Source organism: Haematobia irritans, chromosome 3 (genome assembly GCF_050003625.1).
Source record: "Haematobia irritans isolate KBUSLIRL chromosome 3, ASM5000362v1, whole genome shotgun sequence".
Taxonomy (NCBI): domain Eukaryota; kingdom Metazoa; phylum Arthropoda; class Insecta; order Diptera; family Muscidae; genus Haematobia; species Haematobia irritans.
Window position 1 is genome coordinate 126,220,603 of NC_134399.1, and position 22,307 is coordinate 126,242,909.

At 31.6% G+C, this 22,307-nt stretch overlaps 1 protein-coding gene and 1 long non-coding RNA gene across 2 annotated transcripts; both read left to right on the forward strand.

Annotated features, from left to right (window-relative positions):
- Positions 1–4,018: 4,018 nt before the first annotated feature.
- Positions 4,019–5,903, forward strand: LOC142229122 (uncharacterized). The gene is made up of 4 exons (XM_075299660.1): positions 4,019–4,270; positions 4,331–4,748; positions 4,816–4,936; positions 5,376–5,903. The coding sequence occupies exons 1-3, from the start codon at positions 4,183–4,185 to the stop codon at positions 4,850–4,852; spliced, it is 543 nt and encodes a 180-aa protein (XP_075155775.1). The 5' UTR covers positions 4,019–4,182; the 3' UTR covers positions 4,853–4,936; positions 5,376–5,903.
- A 7,495-nt stretch (positions 5,904–13,398) lies between these two features.
- Positions 13,399–14,283, forward strand: LOC142229260 (uncharacterized). The gene is made up of 2 exons (XR_012720370.1): positions 13,399–13,565; positions 13,656–14,283. It is a non-coding gene; the product is annotated as an uncharacterized LOC142229260 (long non-coding RNA).
- Positions 14,284–22,307: the final 8,024 nt, after the last annotated feature.

Genomic DNA, 22,307 nt, shown 5'->3' on the forward strand with positions numbered 1-22,307 from the left:
AGCAAAATTTGAAGTAAATCCGAGTGAATCTATAACTACAACGTCATTTCTACTCCTGTGCAAAATTTCAAGTAAATCGGAGTAAAAATATATTTCTATTCCTATTTCAACTTGCTTTGGCATTCATATCTAGAATGTTACTTCTTGTCCCTGTGCAAAATTTCACGTAAATCGGAGCAATGTTTTGGCCTCTGTGTCAAATTTCACTTAAATCAGACGGCAACTTAGATCTCCATTGCCATACGAGTCTAAATCGGGCGATTTTCGATTTTCACCAAATTCGGCATGCACAATTACAATTCTAACTCTACTCCCTGTGCAAAATTCCACGTACATCGGAGTAAAACTTTGGCCTCTGTGGTCATATGCGTGTAAATCGGACGAAAGATATATATGGGAGCTATATCTAAATCTGAACCGATTTCAACCAACTTTGTCATATATATCTAGAATGTTAGTTCTACTCCCCGTGCAAAATTTCACGAAAATCGGAGTAAAACTTTGGACTCTGTGGTCATATGATTGTGTATCAGGCGAAGGAAGTATATGGGAGCTATATCTAAATCTGAAGCGATTTCATCCAACTTTGACATATATAGCTAGAATGTCACATCCCTGTGCAAAATTTTAGACCTATATTTGAATCTGAACTGATTCAATCATCTTTGAAACATGTAACTAGAATGTCGCTTCCACTACCTATGCAAAATATCATGTAAATCGGAGTAAATCTTTGGACTCTGTGGTCATATGAGTGTCGATCGGGCGAATGATATATATGGGAACTATATCTGAATCTGAACCTATATCAACAAACTTTAGCAGGCATAGCTGGAATGTCACTTCTATTCCCTGTGTCAAATTTCACGTAAATCGGAGTAAAACTTTGGCCTGAGTCTAAATCGGGCGAATGATATATATGGGAGCTACATCTAAATCTGAACCGCTTTCAACCAACTTTGTCATATATATCTAGAATGTTACTTCTACTCCCCATGCAAAATTTCACGAAAATTGGAGTAAAACTTTGGCCTCTGTGGTCATGAGTGTAAATCGAGCGAAAAATATATATGGGAGCTACATATGAAACTGAACCGATTTCAATCAAACTTGGCATGCATAGCTGGAATGTCACTTCTACACTCTGTGCAAAATTTCACATAAATCGGAGTAAAAATTTGACCTCCATTGTCATATAGTTTTAAATCGGTCGAATGATATATATAAGAGCTATATTTGAATCTAAACCGATTTCCTCAAAATTGGACGTGCATACACTGAAAAAAAATATTTACGTGATATTAAAGATTACGCAACCTAAGTTTTAGGATGCGCAAATTTAGGACATAAATTTTGGAAATTTGCGTCCCTCCGATAAAGTCGTATGTCTTTGAACCAAGGCAAAATTTCCTTAAAGTAAAGAAACACATTATTGATTTAAAGAAATCATCCTTAAATTAACTGAAATATTGAATCTTAAGATATAAGATAAAAACGCTTCAAATATAGGCTAATACTTATTTTTTGAGGATTTAGCATCCTTGGTTTAAAGTTTTTTTTGAAATTAAGGAAACATTTTATATTTTGAATTTGTTTGTACGTGAATTGTTCTATTAATGTACCGCGAAAAAAGGATGAAAATTCCATAAATGAGATCTGTATCCTAACTTTAATTCTATTGATCCTAAATTTAACGCCAGATAGGTCGCTAAAATTGTTTTTATATTAAAGAAGCCGAATCTTTGACTCGGAATCAATACCAAAATGCTTAAGGGAAGGTCAAAATCTTTGGATCCAAGTAAACTTTTTTTTGAGTGTAGCAACAATCCCAATTCTACTCGCAAAGTTTCATGTAAATCGGAGTAAAACTTTGGACTCTGTGGTCATATGAGTGCAAGTCGATCGAATCATATATATATATATGGGAGCTATACCTAAATCTGAACCGATTTCAACCAACTTTCTCATGTATAGCTAGAATGTAAATTTTACTCACTTTGCAAATTTTCAAGTAAATTGGAGTAAAACGTTTGCCTCTGTGGTCACATAAATGTATATAGGTAGAGTGATATTTTGGAACTATATCTAAATCTGACCCGATTTTAACCAATTTTGTCATGTATAGCTAGAAGTATACTCCCTTTTCAAAATTTCACGTAAATCGGAGTAAGTATCTATGGTCATATGAGCGCAAACTATAGACAAAATAATAGTGTTATAAATTTGAACAGTGTAGGAGGACTTAGTTTTGTAATAACTATTAGTAAAACTTTCATAATTTGAACGAAAAATCAACTTCATCGTTGTAATTTTTGTTGACTACATTTTTTTTAGTAAAGTTTTTAAATTTTAAGTAATACCATGAACTGCGTCTCTATTAAAAATACTCATGCCCTGTTCCTGTATATCGAACGAAAGCTTTCTTTCGTATTCCAAACGAAAAAAAATTGATTTTGGTTCCTCTATTTCGAAAGACAAGTCACTTCATATTTTGTTGTCGAGTAATAAACGAACATATACAATATGTGTCAAGAAAAAAGTAAAAACATTGTTAACATATGAATTAATTCGCAGGCCAAAAATTTGAAAATACTCATTTTTGATAATGAATGTATTCTCATACAAACGAATCGAACTTTCAAAAATAGAGAAACCCAAATTCATTCGACTTCGAGTGACTGCCTTTCTTTCGAATGGGGTTTCGTTCGATATACAGGAACAGGGCATCAATTATGGGGATTAGTTTTTTGTTTATTTTGGAAATTGAAGTGAATTATTGTAAATGATATTAACAAAACTGCCGTTAAAAGTTTATTGCAAATAACAACCGATATTTGTTTCAGTGTATGATTTATCGTGTGATACATGCGTAATACAAGTAAATATAAATCTACACTTGTACTATATCAAAATCTTTATTTTTGTAAGATCATAAACTATAAATTCATTGTGTAGAAGGAACGACATTGTTCGACCACGTCCAAAACAGTTATTTTTCTGCTGGAAGTTTTGTAACATACTTGACTGTCAAGCTTTAGCTTATACCCTGTTTCTGTATGTCGAACGAGAGTATTTCAAACGAAAGAAAATTGATTTGGGTTTCTCTATGTCGAAAGGCAAGTCACTTCATATTTTGTTGTCGAGTAGCAAACGAACATATGCAATAAATGTCAAGAAAAACGTAAAAACATTTTAAAATTTGAATGAGTTCTCAGGCCAAAAATTTGAAAATACTCATTTTTGATAATGAATGTATTCTCATACAAACGAATCGAACTTTCAAAAATACAGAAACCCAAATTGATTCGAATTCGAGTGACTGCTTTTCAGTCGACTGGGTTTTCGTTCGACATACAGAAACAGGGCATTAGTTTTTTGCGACTGGTACATTCAGCCTACATAGAAGACAAAAGCATATCTATGAGTTTCATGTCGCCTTCTGTTTGAAACCGGTCATATTGTTTCCTGTATCAAGCCATCCTAATTCGGTACGTAATTGAGCAAAGCATTCCATAGGATGTCATAAAGCTTAAACACCATACTCCATACCAATTTCTTTATCATAAGTCGTGTTTACGAACTCGAATTTGGCCATTAAAAATTTTCAAGTCACAGCCACGACAGGCTCTTTCAGATTTGGCATATTTAATGCTAAACTTGCAAACTTCCAATATTTCTGCTTTCACAACGGATGTGCATTCGACCTTGGTCTCCATAACGAATGTTTTCCAAGTTCTGTCACGTACCGAGTATAGACACTGTTTCTTAAGGAAACACAATTTTGTCATGGAAACCGCATTGAACCACAGCCGTAATACGCAAGGATCCTTGGGCAATATTATGATTACAACCTTTAAAACTTGAACGACCCGATATAGCAAATTTCATTTTATACGCCAATTCAACATCTTTCATATTGATGATGTTGCAGTTCAATTAGAAAAAACAAAACGACGGCAAAAAAATATAAGACAAAATCTATTGAGTAGAAACGCAAAGAAACAATGTAAACAATAGGTTTGTTCGCGTACTTTTCCAGTAAAAAATATCCAGTAAAAACCAGCAAGAGAGTAAAAACCGTTTTTACTCTCTTTGCTTTGTTTTTGCTCTCTTGCCACAAAAAGTACGCGAACGCCATCCAGTAAAAACTTGCAAATAAAACAGATCAGGTGATTGTATTTTATGTTTCAAATACGTAAACCAAGAAAAATGAATAAAAGAAAATTGGACGTAATTTGCTCACCGGGAACATACAAAAGAATTTCTTTCGGTAAGTATGATACAAGAAATAAATAAATTCAAGAAAATGTAACTTTCGGACATTTTACAGATGAGGAATACCAGCAAAATGTGGTGGACGAAATTGCTGGTGATAGTTTTGAGGAAGTAGTTTTCACCCAGAGTGAAGATGACTTTCTTTACCCCCACCAAGAGTTCCACGTTGAAAATGAAGTCATCACTTGCACCAACGACGATGAAGGAGCCGGGAAGTCCGTGTGGATTGAGCCAGCAGTAAAATTTTTGATATCCAAAGTGAAAGAATTACGGCCAAAAGTGGGAAAATCGGCCAGCCTAAAAAATAAAAAACAAATGTGGATAAAGATTTCAGAAGAATTGTGTTCACTTGGATACAATTTCAATTCTCAACAAGTGGAAACCAAGTATTTCAGTTTGGAACGGAAATACAAACGCACACAACTTTACAACTCTAAGACTGGTCGGAATAGGCAGACGTGCCCTTATCAAAGGTAAATTAAAAAATGCATGCACATGTTTGTTAAGAATCTAATACCATTATGTCCTTTCGTTTTGCAGCGAATTGGACGATCTTTTGCAGGAAAAAAGTCTATAAATCCAGATTTTGTACTCGACAGTGAAGCGGAAGTGTCTTCGGCGGATTTAAAACTCATCGAAGGCCCAAATTTATCTGAAACAGGTACAAAAATTTCGTTTGGAATTTTAAGGGTACGCCTTACACGGAAAAAATCGTCCTATTTCGAAAATAATTCGGTTAATGACGTTTTGTTATTATTTATTCTAATACCTCATTCACATTACAATTTCAAAATCCACTTTTACTAGATTCAACTGTCATTTGCCTTATAAAAAGTAGATTTCAAATCTGAAATGTAGATTTTGAGTGTAATGTGATCCTATAACAAATTTCAATGTCGATACATATTCTTTGCATGCGTCATCATTCTATTGTAATATTTATTGGTAGTAAAACGATACCGTCCAGGACTAATTTGTTTCTCAATTTAGATGTAGATTTATAGATCACAATGCCAGCAAGCCCGTAGCAATACGGACTTGAGTCTTGGGTCCACTTAACCAGGTTTTTCATGTTATAATATTTTTTATATTTTTCGAAGATCCATGTAGTTCATCATCAAGAAAACGGAAAACAGCCCTTCAACAATTCATAGACATGTCTGAAGAACATGCAAAAAAAAGAGAAGAGAGTGATGCAATTCTACAACAAACATTAGAACAAAGTATGAAACAAAGAGAAGAACGTGCCGAACGAAAAGAAGCTCTGGAGAAGAAGAAAGTGGATTTGCTTGAAACCCTAGTGAACATATTGAAAAAATAATTTGTTTATCAATACTTCCAAGATATTTAATTTATCAATTTCTAACTTACAGTTTAGTTAACCAAAATGAACATTTGGTATTTTCACCATATTTCTAAAATTTAAAATACAACATGAAAATTACAAAATATGTTTTATTTAGTGAAATGAAATAGTTTTAAAATAATTTTCAGTGTAAATGAATTTTTTTATTTTTTTCTATTTCGTCTTTGTAATAGAAATATTCACAAAAAATAATTAACAGTGCAAACAATGTTTCTTTCTATAAAAATAAATAGTATTACTCTATGTGAAATAAATACAGTAATCCCTCGTTTTATTGAAATTTATAGTGAATTTTTAGTAATTTGAGGTCCCTGAATCCAAATCTGCATTTATTTTTTTCTATCAGCTCGATTTTTCGAGATATACCGTTATGGCCAAAATTAAGGCACTTTCGCTACATAAATTGGAATAACTTGAAAACAGTTCAACATATTAAATTAAAAAATCAGAAAATCCCTAACAATGTTCTCTTTTAGCCGTCTTTCCTTGAACGATATCTCCAAAACTACTTGAAAAATTGAAAAACAATGTAAAGACGGCTAAAAGAGAATATTGCTAGGGATTTTCTGATTTTTTTTAATTTAATATGTTGAACTGTTTTCAAGTTATTCCAATTTATATAGCGGAAGTGTCTTAATTTTGAACATAACGGTATATCTCGCAAAATCGAGCTGATAGAAAAAAAAACAAATGCAGATTTGGATTCAGAGTTCTTAAAAACAATATTCATATAAGGTAGATAAAACAAAAAATTTAACGACGTAAATCGAAACAACGTAAATCGAGGGATTGCTGTATTCTCTAGTCGATATGATTACCTTACTATATTTTTAAATGTAGAGCTATAATTAAAAGTTAAATAAATTAAAATTAATTCTTTGTAGTAAGTACATCTTGTATTGATTTTGATATTGCGTTTCGCACGTCATCTCCACGCGAAATGTTGTCGTTATCTGGATAATCATCCATAAAATCTTCTTCCTCTTCCTGGAATGCAGTTGGCTCAAAATGCATACCATCTTCGTTAGCAATGTTATGAAGAACACAGCAGGCTCTTATAAAATGGCAAAGTTTTCTCATTCCTCGCAATTTGCAGTAGTATAACTGCCGGAATCGTTGCTTTAGTATTCCAAATGAGTGTTCAATTTTAATTCTACCAGTACTCAGTTTCATATTGAACTCTTTTTGAGCCTTTCTAAGATGCCCGTTGTCCTTGTAAGGTGTAACGATGTATTTATTGCAAGGATATGCTGAATCACCTAGTAAATAATAATCTGAAAATAAAGAATTAAGGAAAGTCTAAACTTGTAGACATGTCCAACCTCCACAATATGACGGTAACTTGTTATATATTGGTGAATTCTTCAGAACCCAACTATCGTGGCATGATCCAGGATATCCGACAAATACATTTATGAAATTATTGCGTTCATCACATATTCCCTGTAAGCAAACTGTTACGTTCCCTTTTCTATCAATATATTCATCTTTTCCAGATTTTGGTGGGTCAATGACTACATGGGTACCATCAATACAACCTGTAATTGGAAACATTGGATTAATAATTTAAAAACAAAACTGTACAAAGTTCTACCTATAGCTTTTGGTATCATACATTTCTCTGCAAAGTATTTAGATGATTCCTCCTTCTTTTCATCTGACGGCCATCGTATAATTTCTGGACTCAAACTGCTAAAAAACAAAGACACCCTATTTATTATAGCGCTTATTGTTGAAAGGGACATATTGAATCGATCAGACAGATCTCGAAAACTGCAAGATTCATGACCAGCAAACCATAAAAAACATAAAACTTGAACATTTGCTGGAATTCGTTTATCGGAACGAAGCATTTCATAGTGGGGCCATTTGGAAAAGAGATTTGTCAGCGATTCATAAATTTCTCGTGAAACTCGAAAGTGGGAACGAAATTCGACGTTATTATATTTTGGAACTGTTTCTTCTATATATGATTTGATCGAATTTCTCCTATTTTTTTCTTGGAATATAGCCATGCCTTTATGGAAGATGTTGCTTTCCCTTCTTAACATGTGTATAATAATTTCATTCTCCTCATCCTCACTCTCCGATGATGATGATTCCATTAAAAGCATTACGGTGGCTAACACAGCAGTTGCAGGTCCTTTAATTATTTTGTATAATTATCTTTGTAATAACTCAAAAAGCTAATGTATTTACCTTGCATTTCTATGGAGTGGGTACCATCCCCAATCGAATGTTCTGTAGTAATTTCCATTTGTCCGGGGTTTTATAACTGGTACTTACAAGTTTTGTTAAAACTTACATTGACCACAGCAAAAAGAGTGTATCTTTAAATAACTTGTTTACAAAATGAACAGCTGATTCTTACAAATGGTAGGTTTTGCAAGATTTTACTGGAGAAAAAATCTCTAGCAAAAACTTGCAAAATATTTAAGCTAGAACTGTCATTTTTTCTCTCTCTCTGACTCTCTTTTGCTGGCTTTTTGATGTAAACGAACGACTTCCAGTAAAAATTTGTGATAATTATCAAAAATTATGGGGTTCTCGAACGGAGCTAATATAATAGTGTTGCCATATATTCCTATCTTTGAAATCTGATAATGGGCCTGTTCGAAACCGAAAATGTTTACTATTGTGAGATCAATATCGTTGAAAATTTAATGCCCTGTTCCTGTATATCGAACGAAAGCTTCATTTGGTAATCCAAACGAAAGAAAATTCATTTTGATTCCTCTATGTCGAAAGGCAAGTCACTTCATATGTTATTATGTTATCGAGTACAAGCGAACATATACAATATGTGTCAAGAAAAAAGTAAAAACATTGTTAACATTTGAATGAATTCTCAGGCCAAAAATTTGAAAATACTAATTTTTGATACTCAATGTATTCTCATACAAACGAATGGAACTTTCAAGAATAGAGAAACCCAAATTCATTCGAATTCGAGTAACTGCCTTTCTTTCGACTGGGTTTTCCTTCGATATACAGGAACGGGGCATAAATATTTTAAACTTTTTTTTTGAAAATTGCTGCATTTTTTACAAAATTAAAAAAAAAAACATAGTAGGTATAAATAGTGTACTTTAAAGAGAACATGTTTAGCAAACATTTTCCCAAAAACTCTCAGTTTTCGAGATATCGATCGGTTCAAATTTTAATTTTATTAAATTTTTGTTGTTATTCACAAAATTTAACAAAAAGTTGCATGATGGGTATAAATAGCGTATTTTGAAAAGAAAATGTAAAGCAAAAACTTTCCAAGAAAGCTTAGTTTTCGAGATATCGTTCGTTAAAAATTTAAATATTTTAAATTGTCTTGGAAAATTGGCAGCATTTTTTTAGAAAATTTAACAAAAGAGTGCATTTTGGGTATAAATAGCGTATTTGAAAGAGAAAATTTTTAGTAAAAATTTTGTAAAAAGAGCTTAGTTTTCGAGATATTGATCATTGAAATATTTTAAATTTTTTTTGATTGGCAGCATTTTTTACAAAATTGAACAAAAAAGCTGCATATTGGTTATAAATAGCGTATTTTAAAGAGAAAATGTTACGTAAAAATTTTGTCAAAAAAGTTTTCGAGATATCGATCGTGGAAAATTTACACATTTCAAAATTTTTTGGAAAAACGACTGCATTTTTTTTATATAAAATTTAACAAAAAGTGCATTTTGGGTATGAATAGCGTATTTTAAAGAGAAAATGTTAAGTACACTTTGCTTAAAAAAGTTTAGTTTTCGCGATATCGATCTTTAAAAATTTAAATATTTTAAACTGTCTTTGAAAATTTGCAGCATTTTTTTTTAATTTAACAACAGAGTGCATTTTGGGTATAAATAGCGCATTTTAAAGAGAAAATGTTAAGTAGCATTTTTCTTAACCGAGCATAGTTTTCGAGATATCGATCTCTGCAAATTTAAATATTTTAACTTTTTGTTGAAAAATGGCAGCATTTTTTACAAAATTTAACAAAAAAGTTGCATGATGGGTATAACTAGCGTATTTTAAAAAGAAAATGTTATGTAAAAATTTTGTCAAAAAATCTTAGTTTGCGAGATATCAGTCGTTGAAAATCTAAATATTTTAAATTTATTTTAAAAAATGGCCGCATTTTTTTTTTAAATTTGACCTAAAAGTGCATATTGGGTATAAATAGCGTATTTGAAAGAGAAAATGGTTAGTAATTTTTTTTTTCAAAAAAGCTTAGTTTTCGAGATATTGGTCGTTGAAAATTTTAATATTTAGAATTTTTTGGAAAAATGGCTGTATTTTTTACAAAATTTAACACAAAATTCGCATATTGGATGTAAATGGTGTAATTTAAAGAGAAAATGTGAAGTAAAATTGTTGTCAAAAAAGCTTAGTTTTCGAGATATCAATCGTTGAAAATTTAAATATTTTATAATTGCTGCATTTTTTTTTTTTAATTTAACCAAAAAGTGCATATTGAGAATAAATAGTGCATTTGAAAGAGAAAATGTTACGTAAAATTGTTGTCCAAAAAGCTTAGTTTTCGAGATATCGATCGTTGTAAATTTAAATATTTTAACATTTTTTGAAAAAATTGCCGCATTGTTTTTTTTTTTTTTAATTTAACCAAATAGTTCATATTGGGTATAAATGGCGTATTTGAAAGAGAAAATGTTAAGTAAAAATTTTGTCAAAAAAGCTTAGGTTTCGAGATATCGGTCATTGAAAATTTAAATATTTAAGAATATTTTGGAAAAATGGCTGCATTTTTTTTTTTTAATTTCACCCAAAAGTGCATATTGAGTATAAATAACGTATTTTAAAGAGAAAATGTTAAGTAAAAATTTTGTTAAAAAAAATTTTTTTCAACGAGATAACGTTGAAAATTTAAATATTTTAAATTTTTTGAAAAAATGGCTCCACATATTGGGTATATATAGCGTAGAGAAAATGTTAAGTAAAAATTTTGTCAAAAAATTATTAGTTTTCGAGATATCGATCGTTGAAAATTTAAATATTTTAAAATTTTTTCAAAAATTGTCTGCACTTTTTTACTAAAATGTAACCAAAAAGTGCATATTGGGTATAAGTAGCGTGTTTTAAGGAGAAAATGTTAAGTAAAACTTTTGTCAAAAAAGCTTAGTTTTTGAGATATTGATCGTTTAAAATTTTAAATTTTTTTGAAAAATGGCGGCATTTTTTTACCAAATTTAACCAAAAAGTGCATATTGGGTATAAATAGCGTATTTTAAAGAGAAAATTTTAAGTAAAAATTTTGTCAAAAAAGCTGAGTTTTTTTTAACTTTGGAAAATTGGCTGCATTGTTTAGAAAATTTAACAAAAAAGGAACGTATTAAATAAAATTAGTGTATTTTAAAGAGAAAATGTGAAGTAAAATTGTTGTCAAAAAAGCTTAGTTTTCGAGATATCGTTCATTGAAAATTTAAATATTTTAAAAAAATTGACTGCATTTTTTTTACAAAATTTAACCAAAAAGTGCATTTTGGTGTATTATTAAGAGAAAATGTTATGTAACATTTTCAAATAACATTTTTCTCAAAAAAGCTTAGTTTTCGAGATATCGATCGTTGAAAATTTAAAAATGTCAAAATTTTTTGAAAAAAATGGCTGCATTTTTTTTACAAAATTTAACCAAAAAGTGCATATTGGCGTATTTTTAAGAGAACATGTTGTGTAACATTTTTTTATGTAACATTTTTCTCAAAAAAGCTTAATTTTCGAAATATCGATCGTTGAAAGTTTACATATTTTAGAATTTTTGGAAAAATGGCTGCATTTATTAGTAAATTTATCAAAAAAGTTGCATGTTGGATATAAATAGTGTATATTAAAGAGAAAATTAAAATAAGTAAGATTTTTCTCAAAATAGTTTAGTTTTTGAGATATCTATCGTTGAAAATTTCAAAATTTCAATTTTTTGAAAAAATGGCTGCATTTTTCAACAAAACGTAACCAAAAAGAGCATATTGTGTATAAGTAGCGTATTTTAAAGAGAAAATGTTAAGTAAAAATTTGGTCAAAAAGCTTAGTTTTCGCTATATCGATTGTTGAAAATTTAAATATTTTAGAATTTTTGGAAGAATGGCTGCATTTTTTACAAAATTTAAATTTAATTTAAAGAGAAAATGTTAAGTAACATTTTACTCAAAAATGCTTAGTTTTCGAGATATGCATCGTTGAAAATTTAAATATTTTACAATATTTAATCAAAAATTGCATATTGCTATAAATAGCGTATTGTAAAGAGAAAATTTCAAGTAAGAATGTTGTCAGAAAAGCTTAGTTTTCGAGATATTTTTTGAGAAATGGCTGCATTTTTTTTGTTTCTAATTTAACAAAAATTCATAGTGGGTATAAATAGGGTATTTTAAAGAGAAAACGGTTAGTAACAATTTTGTTAAAAAGTTTAGTTTTCGATATATCGTTCGTTGAAAATTTAAATATTTTAAAATTTTTTGGAAAAATGGCTGGAGTTTTTAAAAAATTTAACAAAAAAATGCATATTGGGTATAAATAACATAGTGTATTTTAAGGAGAAAACGTGAGTAACAATTTCGACAAAAATGCTTAATTTTTGGGGAGATCGATCGTTGAAAATTTAAATATTTGGAAATTTTTTGGAAAAATAGCTTTTTTGAATAAATTGGTACTTAACATATTGTTTTTAAAATACACTTTTTAGATCCAATATACATTGTTTTGTTAAAATTTTTAAAAAATGCAGCCATTCGAGTAAACAATTTTACAATATGTAAATGTTCAGCTATCGATTTTTCGAAAACTAACCTTTTTTGGCAAAAAAATTGTTTTACATTTTCTATTTAAAATACACTATTTATACTAATATGCTATGTTTTTTAATTTAGTATAAATGCAGCCATTTGTCCAAAACATTTTAAAATATTAAACTTTTCAACGATCGATATTTCGAAAACTAAGTTTTTTGACAAAATTGTCATTGAACATTTTCTGTTTAAAATACACTATTTTTACCCAATATGCATTTTGTTTTTAAATTTTAAAAATGCATTTTTTCAAAACATGTTAAAATATTTAACGATCTAAATTCTATTTTGACGTTCAATCATAATTTTGGTATAACTTTGTTATTGTTATTTTTCGACGCAAACTGCAAGACGATTGAAACATTTGACAAAACTAATTTTTAATACTACATTGTCTTTTGCAGAAGTTCGTTAAAATGCCAAAATAATAGGTTTGTTTTCTTTTACTAATGGATAAGAAAGCCTTAGCTTCCGGTATGGAGTATAACAGAGTATTATTTTAAAGTAAAGCCTAGTACTACAATCACGTTTTCGTACGGAAACCCGTTATACTCCAGGTTTTTTCGAACAGATTATTATTTAACGCTGATATTTTCGCACCGAAATATAGGGTGGCATATGATTTCGCTGAAATATATTAATATCTCTGTGTTTGGGACCCCATTCACTGTGATAAATGCTGATATTCGTTTTTCACAGAAACGAACATAGTAACAGCATAACGACGAAGATTGTGATTTTCAACTCGCAAACCAAATATAGTACCATCCTTTTTCTGGAGATGACCACGATTCGTTACACAAAATTATATTAAAATTTGTTAGTTTCGGTGGAATATTCAGACCCTATCTCAAAATTGTTTAAAAAAGGCCAGATAATGTTATGGAAAACAGACCTATTATCGTCATTGAATGTTACGATGTTACGCTTTATTGTAAACGATTTTGTTTAGGTGCTATACAAGGGAGTGCAATCATCAGCTGTTCAAAGATCTTATTTTGGCTCGGAAAAATAAATTCTAACGCCAAACAAACGAATGCAAATATTTCAAGCAATACAGCAGGAAAAAAGCAAATCAAACAAGGCATTTGAATTATATAAAGAATTGGAAAGGAGATTGTAATCAATATCTGCCTTTGATTTGGGTAACATCTATCTTCTAATTCATTTAATTTTCTTTGATTAGTGATTGTACTGTAAAGTCTTCAATAAAAATTTTTTAATTTAATTCGTAGGATGACGAATGACAAGTTGTGGAGGAAATCAAGGCTATATTCGACGGAAATTGTGCTCAGGCGGAAATTCGATGTTCCAAATATGAATGAATTATCTTTATAGGGCCAATTATTTAACTTCGGGTGATCGAACTTAATGTCCACTTTTGAATTTTCGCAATTCTGCTGTGCAACGAAACAGGCGTGGTCTTCTCACTTATTTATATCAACGTTTACAGCGAATTGATGCAATGCGTTGGGAACTTGGACCAGAGGTCTCATATTTCGAGAAATATTAATCGTTCGCTTCGTATATGCGGTCATTTGGGGATGGTCGGGGTATTGATTTGACTGGTGTTTTAAGACCCCCAAATCATTGTACATAGAAGTACATTGCGTCGAAGAGTTTGGAAAATTTGAACTGGAAGTGATATATTTAAAAAGGAATCTTAGTTCGTTTCTCCGAAAAGCGAGTATCAGCAAGTATCATCGAGAAGAGAGTCCTAAACATATTTGTGCGAAATAATATGACTGCCTATTTTTTTTCGTGCAATTACTTTTAAATAAATATAAACTTCTTGAATTGTTGTTCTACATAATTCCCCATCAACTAATAATAACATTTACATAGAAAAAATTTTCACCAAAATATTTCCAATTATAATTCTAATTGAATTTTCAAAAATATTCAATTAAAAATTTAATTGATTCAACAAATTTCTTAATTAAAACAAAAATCAATCACAAGAATAAATAATCAATAAATAAAACAATCAATTTTTTAATTGGATCAATTAATTTTTTAATTGACTGTGGTGATTGATACTATCATTTCTGTGATTGAAGACATAGCTCCCATATATATCATTAGACCGATTTACACTCATATGAGCACAGAGGCCACAGTTTTACACCGATTTACTTGAAATTTTGCAAAGGGATCAAAAGTGTCGCTCAAGCTATACGTGCCAAAGCTGCTTGAAGTCGGTTCAGATTTAGATATAGCTCCCATAGACTCATATGACCACAGAGGCCTAAGTTTTACTCCGATTTACTTGACATTTTGCACAGGGAGTAGAACTGACAGTCTAGCTATACATACCAATGTTGGTTGAAATCGGTTCAGATGTAGATTTTACATACAGGCCAAAGTGTTACTCCGACTTATTTTAAATTTGGACAGGTAGTAGATGAAATGAAAGTAGATGTTGTTTGAATTTGGTTCAGATTCAGATATAGCTCCCATATATGTCTTTCGCCTGATTTAGACTCATATGGCCATAGAAGCCATAGTTTTACTTCGATTTACATGATATTTTGCACAGGGAGTAGAAGTGGCAATCTAGCTATACATTCCAAAGTTGATTGAAATCGGTTCAGATGTAGGTATAGCATCCATATATGTATATCAGACCGATTTACACTCATATGACAACAGAGGCCCAAGTTTTACTCCGATTTACTTGAAATTTTGCACAGGGAGTAGAACTGACAATCCAACTATACATACCAATGTTGGTTGTAATCGGTTCAGATGTAGATTTTACATAAAGGCCAAAGTGTTACTCTGACTTATTTAAAATTTTGGACAGGGAGTAGATGAAATGAACGTAGATGTTGTTTGAAATCGGTTCAGATTCAGATATAGCTCCCATATATATCTTTCGCCCGATTTAGATTCTTGTGACCACTCCGAAAACTTTTAATCGCAGGAAATGGGAGTGCACAGGGAGTGCAATTAAAATTTTAGTAATGTGTGCCATATTTGGTAAAAATCTGTTCAGATATAAATATAGACCTCATATATATGTTTTCTCGACAGGGTAAATATGGCTAGGATACCCACATTTTACCCCCGAGATTTTAAACCAATTGAATAGATATTTTACATGGAGACTAAATTTAACATTCTATTTAAGTGAGCCGAATTCGATCCAAAGCAGCTCAGACGTGGACAAAGTCCCAATATATATGGTCTTCCGATTTGGGCAAATAAAGCCAGAATACCCAGATTTTTGTCGTAAAATTTGTAAACATTACTAAAATTTGCCTGTAGTTCTATTCAATAGTATATTTATTTTCTTCTTCTTCAATATTAAACTACTCATCTGGGTTTCATACCATACTGGAGTCCGAAGGCGATCAGAAATTAAAACCTTGACGCCGTAACGGAACAAATTTTCATCTAAATTTATGGCAACCCTGGCAAAATAATAATAAAATTTAAATTTAAAAAATATAATACAAGGTGAATGAATTGTTTTATATTAAATAGCTAAAAATGTTGTGGAAAAGTGGAGGTTTCAAAAAAACCCAAAAACGATTTTTTTTGTAAATGTACCGAAAATATCACCGTCCCTGAAATATGCGGAAGGTAACAGAAAATTTCAGGGACAGTCCCCAAAACATCGAAATGTACCCAATGTATGCGATATATTGAAAAAATGTACCGAAAACATGCGCAAGGCATACATATATATATATATATATATATATATATATATATATATATATATATATATATATATATATATATATATATATATATATATATATATATATATATATATATATATATATATATATATATATATATATATATATATATATATATATATATATATATATATATATATATATATATATATATATATATTTCGCCCGATTTGGACTTATATGGTCTCAAAAGCCAGAGTTTTGCCCTGACTTACTTCAAATTTTGCACAAGCGGTACTTTTAACGATACTATTGTATGTGCGAAATATGGTCAAAATCGATTCAGATTTAGATGTAGCTCCCATACATATCTTTCGTCCGATTTGCACTTATATGGCCACAAAAGCCAGAGTTTTGCCGTGATTTGCTTCAAATTTCTCACAAGGAGTACGTTTAGTAGTATCGTTAATTGTGCCAAATTTGGTTGAAATCGGTTCAGATTTAGATATAGCTCCCATATATAGATTTCGCGTGATTTACACTCATATGTCCAGGGGACCAAAGTTATACACCCATTTACGTGAAATTTCGCATATATAGCAAAAATCGGTTCAGATTATATATAGCTCCCATATATACGTACACCAGAGTTGGGGAAATATGGTAGACTGTTACACATTTTCGACCCATTTTCAATGGAAGTTTCCTCCAATTAACTGGATAGCGTTATCCGATTTAAATTTTAATTCTAGAGATTTTGTAGAAGTAAAAAAATTGTCTCCTTTATATAGTAGTTGAGATGGTAACACAAATGTTGGCCTACATAGGGGTGAAGGGTATAATATAGTCGGCCCCGCCCGACTTTAGACTTTACTTACTTGTTTTTTACTAACATTGTGTTCCATCTACAAAGTGGTGTTAGATCTACAAAGTGGTGCAGGGTATAATATAGTCGGCACCGCCCGACTTTAGACTTTCCTTACTTGTTTTTTTTTTTTTTGTGTGTATTTAGAAATTGGTCATAATTGGAATTTTCAATAAAAAAAAACAAATAATTTACAAAGCCTAATTGCAATTAAGTTCTTGGATATGTCATAATTGCACCACTACAAATCCATGATAAAAACGGGAAATTACTGAAAAAATGTTGGTTTCCAAATTGGCTTATATCTGAACCAAATAGTCAAAATCAGTGATTGAGAATGCCAGTGATGGTTGACAAAATTTTATGACATAATATTTATATATTCTTGTATGAAAGGTCGCCAAATTCAAAGGGGTTGAAAAATATTTTTGTTTGTGTAAAAAAAAAAAACAAATCTTTCAAATTCTTTTTAATACCTTTTTACCCTTTTTATAAAATTTCATAGGAAAGGGCCAACGAAATTGCCAAGGACAAAGAACAAAGTTATTTTTTTTGTTTTTTTTTTTTATTATTATTTACTTTGATGAATATTACAAGGATACTAATCAACCAAAGTCTGGGTCATTTTCATTCTTCAGCTTCCTTTAAATAATAACAAAATAAATCTTCATGAAAGATCAGAGATTTTTATTAGCTTTAAGAATAAAAGATGGCAAAACAAACACACATAATCAATGAATAAGAAAAGTGTGGAGAAAAAAAAGTTTGCTTCTCTTTAGCCCTCCTGCTGAGACAACAGAAACAGAGCAAAAAAAAAAACTCTAAACAATTTAACAAAATCCCCTAATTTCAAGATGATGGTATTAGAGATGTCCATGTACGAATTGTGAAATATAAAGAACAAAGGCTAGAAATTGGTACACAAAGTAACAGGTTTTTGCAGATAAGCACTGCAGACTCAATTATCAAGATTTTTCTCAATTAAAAAATAAAAAACAATAACAACCAACCACCCACCATGAATCAAATGTAATAAAATTTGATTTTTTACGAAACTATAGGAAATTAAACAAGTACAGACAGCAGTAAGTTCGGACGGGGCAAATCTGACATGCCCACCACCATGAATCAAATATAATAGTTTCTTTTGAAAACTTTTCGTTATAGCGGTTTAATACTCTATAGAATTTCAGTTGGTTTGATGACAGATGTTCTCCTAAGCAGTCCAGTTCAACCAGTATGCTTCTCGCAGATAGATTTAAAGATTTTACCTATGAAGACGAGATCAGATCTGAGATTTGTTGAGGTTTTGAGTAATCATAAACATCTAGTGAAAGTGCGCAAGAAAATGACGCCATAACGCCTTAATTTGATATCCAAAACTTGTAAATATTTACCCCCATTATTCGAATGATTAGACGAAGTAAAATCTGGTGATTTTACTTTCAGTTTCATGCAATTTTCATGATCGGTGCACCTTCTATACCCTCAAGAAGTGAAATCGATCTAGATGGAGGCCTTACCAAATGGGTCGAAAAAAACTAAATTCGCTACAATTTCAGGCAAATCCAGAGTTGCCAGAAGTAGGGGAATATCCCATGTAGGTTTTTTATACCCTCCATCATAGGATGGGGGTATATTAACTTTGTCATTCCGTTTGTAACACATCGAAATATTGATCTAAGACCCCATAAAGTATATATATTCTGGGTCGTGGTGAAATTCTGAGTCAATCTAAGCATGTCCGTCCGTCCATCCGTCCGTCCGTCTGTTGAAATCACGCTAACTTCCGAACGAAACAAGCTATCGACTTGACACTTGGCACAAGTAGTTGTTATCGATGTAGGTCGGATGGTATTGAAAATGGGCCATATCGGTCCACTTTTACGTATAGCCCCCATATAAAGGGACCCTCAGATTTGGCTTGTGGAGCCTCTAACAGAAGCATATTTCATCCGATCCGACTGAAATTTGGTACATGGTGTTAGTATATGGTCTCTAACAGCCATTGCCAAAATTGGTCCACATCGGTCCATAATTATATATAGCCCCCATATAAACCGATCCCCAGATTTGGCTTGTGGAGCCTCTAAGAGAAGCATATTTCATCCGATCCGGCTGAAATTTGGTACATGATATTGGTATATGGTCTCTAACAACCATGCAAAAATTGGTCCACATCGGTTCATAATTATATATAGCCCCCATATAAACCGATCCCCAGATTTGGCTTGCGAAGTCTCCAAGAGAAGCAAATTTCATCCAATCCGGTTGTAATTTGGAACATGGTGTTAGTATATGATCTTTAACAAGCGTGCCAGAATTGGTACATATCGGTCCATAATTATATATAGCCCCCATATAAAACGTTCTCCAGATTTGACCTCCGTAGCCTCTTGGAGGAGCAAAATTCATCCGATCCAGTTCAAATTAGGACCGTGGTGTTAGTATATGGTCGCTAACAACCATACCAAAATTGGTCCAATCACACAAAAATTGGTCCATATCGGTTCATAATCATGGTTGCCACTAGAGCCAAAAATAGTCTACCAAAATTTTATTTCTATAGAAAATTTTGTCAAAATTTTATTTCTAGAGAAAATTTTATTCAAATTTTATTCGGTTCATAATCATGGTGCCACTCGAGCCAAAAATAATCTACCAAAAGTTTTTTTCTGTAGAAAATTTTGTGAAAATTTTATTTCTATAGAAAATTTTGTTAAAATTTTATTTCTGTAGAAAATTTTGTCAAAATTTTATGTCTAATTTGTTAAATTGTTTTATATAAGTATTGCATCGATCTTTATACCCTTCACCACTACTGTGGTACAGGGTATAATAAGTTTGTGCATTTGTATGTAACGCCAAGAAGGAGTAATCATAGACCAACATTTTAGTATACGGATCGGCATAGAATTAAATTCTGAGTCGATTTAGCGATGTCCGTCTGTCTGTCTGTCCGTCTGTCTGTCCGTCTGTCTGTCCGTCTGTCTGTCCGTCTGTCTGTCCGTCTGTCTGTCCGTCTGTCTGTCCGTCTGTCTGTCCGTCTGTCTGTCCGTCTGTCTGTCTGTCTGTTGATGTATTTTTGTGTGCAAAGTACAGCTCGCAGTTTTAGTCCGATTGTCCTAAAATTTGGTATAGTGTCCTGTTTCGGCTCAAAGACGATCCCTATTGATTTTGGAAAAAATCGGTTCAGATTTAGATATAGCTGCCATATATATTTTTCACCGATCTGGTCATAATTGGCGTGTATATCAACCGATCTTCCTCAAATTCCGTACATCCGAATATTTTATGAGTCTCGAAAAACTTGCAAAATATCAGCCAAATCGGTTCAGATTTAGATATAGCTCCCATATATAGCTTTCGCCCGATTTACACTCATTTGCCCACAGAGGCCAATTTTTTGCTCCGATTTAGTTGAAATTTTGCATAGGGAGTAGAATTAGCGTTGTAACTATGCGTGCCAAATTTGCTTGAAATCGGTTCAGATTTGGATATATCTCCCATATAAAGCTTTCGCCCGATTTACACTCATATGACCAAAGAGGCCAACTTTTTGCTCCGATTTAGTTGAAATTTTGCACAGGGAGTAGAATTAGCATTGTAGCTATGCGTGCCAAATTTGGTTGAAATCGGTTCAGATTTAGATATATCTCCCATATATAGCTTTCGGCCGATTTACACTCATATGACCACAGAGGCCAATTTTTAACTCCGATTTAGTTGAAATTTTGCACAGGGAGTAGAATTAGCATTGTAGCTATGCGTGCCAAATTTGGTTGAAATCGGTTCAGATTTAGATATAGCTCCCATATATATGTTTTTCTGATTTCGACAAAAATGGTCAAAATACCAACATTTTCCTTGTAAAATCGCCACTGCTTAGTCGAAAAGTTGTAAAAATGACTTAATTTTCCTAAACTTCTAATACATATATATCGAGCGATAAATCATAAATAAACTTTTTCGAAGTTTCCTTAAAATTGCTTCAGATTTAAACGTTTCCCATATTTTTTTACTAACATTGTGTTCCACCCTAGTGCATTAGCCGACTTAAATTTTGAGTCTATAGATTTTGTAGAAGTCTATCAAATTCTTCCAGATCGAGTGATATTTAAATGTATGTATTTGGGACAAACCTTTATATATAGCCCCCAACACATTTGACGGATGTGATATGGTATCGAAAATTTAGATCTACAAAGTGGTGCAGGGTATAATATAGTCGGCCCTGCCCGACTTTAGACTTTCCTTACTGGTTTTTGATTTAATATATACCACGTATGGACTTACATACATTTTAGAAGATGGTGTTAGGAGGTTTTAAGATACCTTGCCATCGGCAAGCTTTACCGCAACTTAAGTAATTCGATTGTGGATGGCAGTGTTTAGAAGAAGTTTCTACGCAATCCATGATGGAGGGTACATAAGCTTCGGCCTGGCCGAACTTACGGCCGTATATACTTGTTTCTAATATTTAGCGTCTTGTAGGGACACAATGTAGGGACTTTTTACTCAACACAATTTTTAATAATTTTTACATTTTGGTGGCTCTTTAGCAGGAAATTAGAAGCCGACAAAGCTTGATCTTTACCAATGTGGTGTAACCACGATTACAACTCGTGCCAAAAAAAATCTACCAAAATTTGAAGAAAATGTTACCACAAATCTAACAGCCAAATATTTATATAGAAAATTTTGTCAATATTTTATTTTTATAGAAAATTTTGTCAAAATTTTATTTCTATTGAAAATTTTGTAAAAATTTTATTTCTATAGAAAATTTTGTAAAAATTGTATTTGTATAGAAAATTTTTTAAAAATTTTATTTCTATAGAAAATTTTATCAAAATTTTCTTTCGAAGCACTATTGTTTAGTTAATTGACTTCGAAAGTTGTAAAAAATAATCATGCGAAAATCTCCAACGATTTAATTAAAGTTTTAGGCGAGATAAACCTTTTAAGTCGCTGTAAACAACACAATTAGCGCTCCTATGTCGAAACGTTCTGAGTACATATAATCTCAACAATTTGAAGTTGTTCTTTAAAGCTGTCAGTTTGGCAGAATGTAACACTAGCTTTGCCGAATTCCGCCAAATCCAAGGCAATTATCCTGATAAATTATCGAATCACCTTTCAAATGTGGATAAAAATTTCGAAAACAGTCAAGGAAATGGGTCTTAGTGAATATCAAATATATAAGGCAGATGAATATGCTCTTGGGCATTGTATCCAATAAGTATAATGGTCCACCCAACGGAGACTTCAGCACCTGGAAAGGCATAATTTGCCACTTCCTGTCAATGGTAAGGTTTTTTTATACCCTCCACCATAGGGTGGGGGTATATTAACTTTATCATTCCGATTAT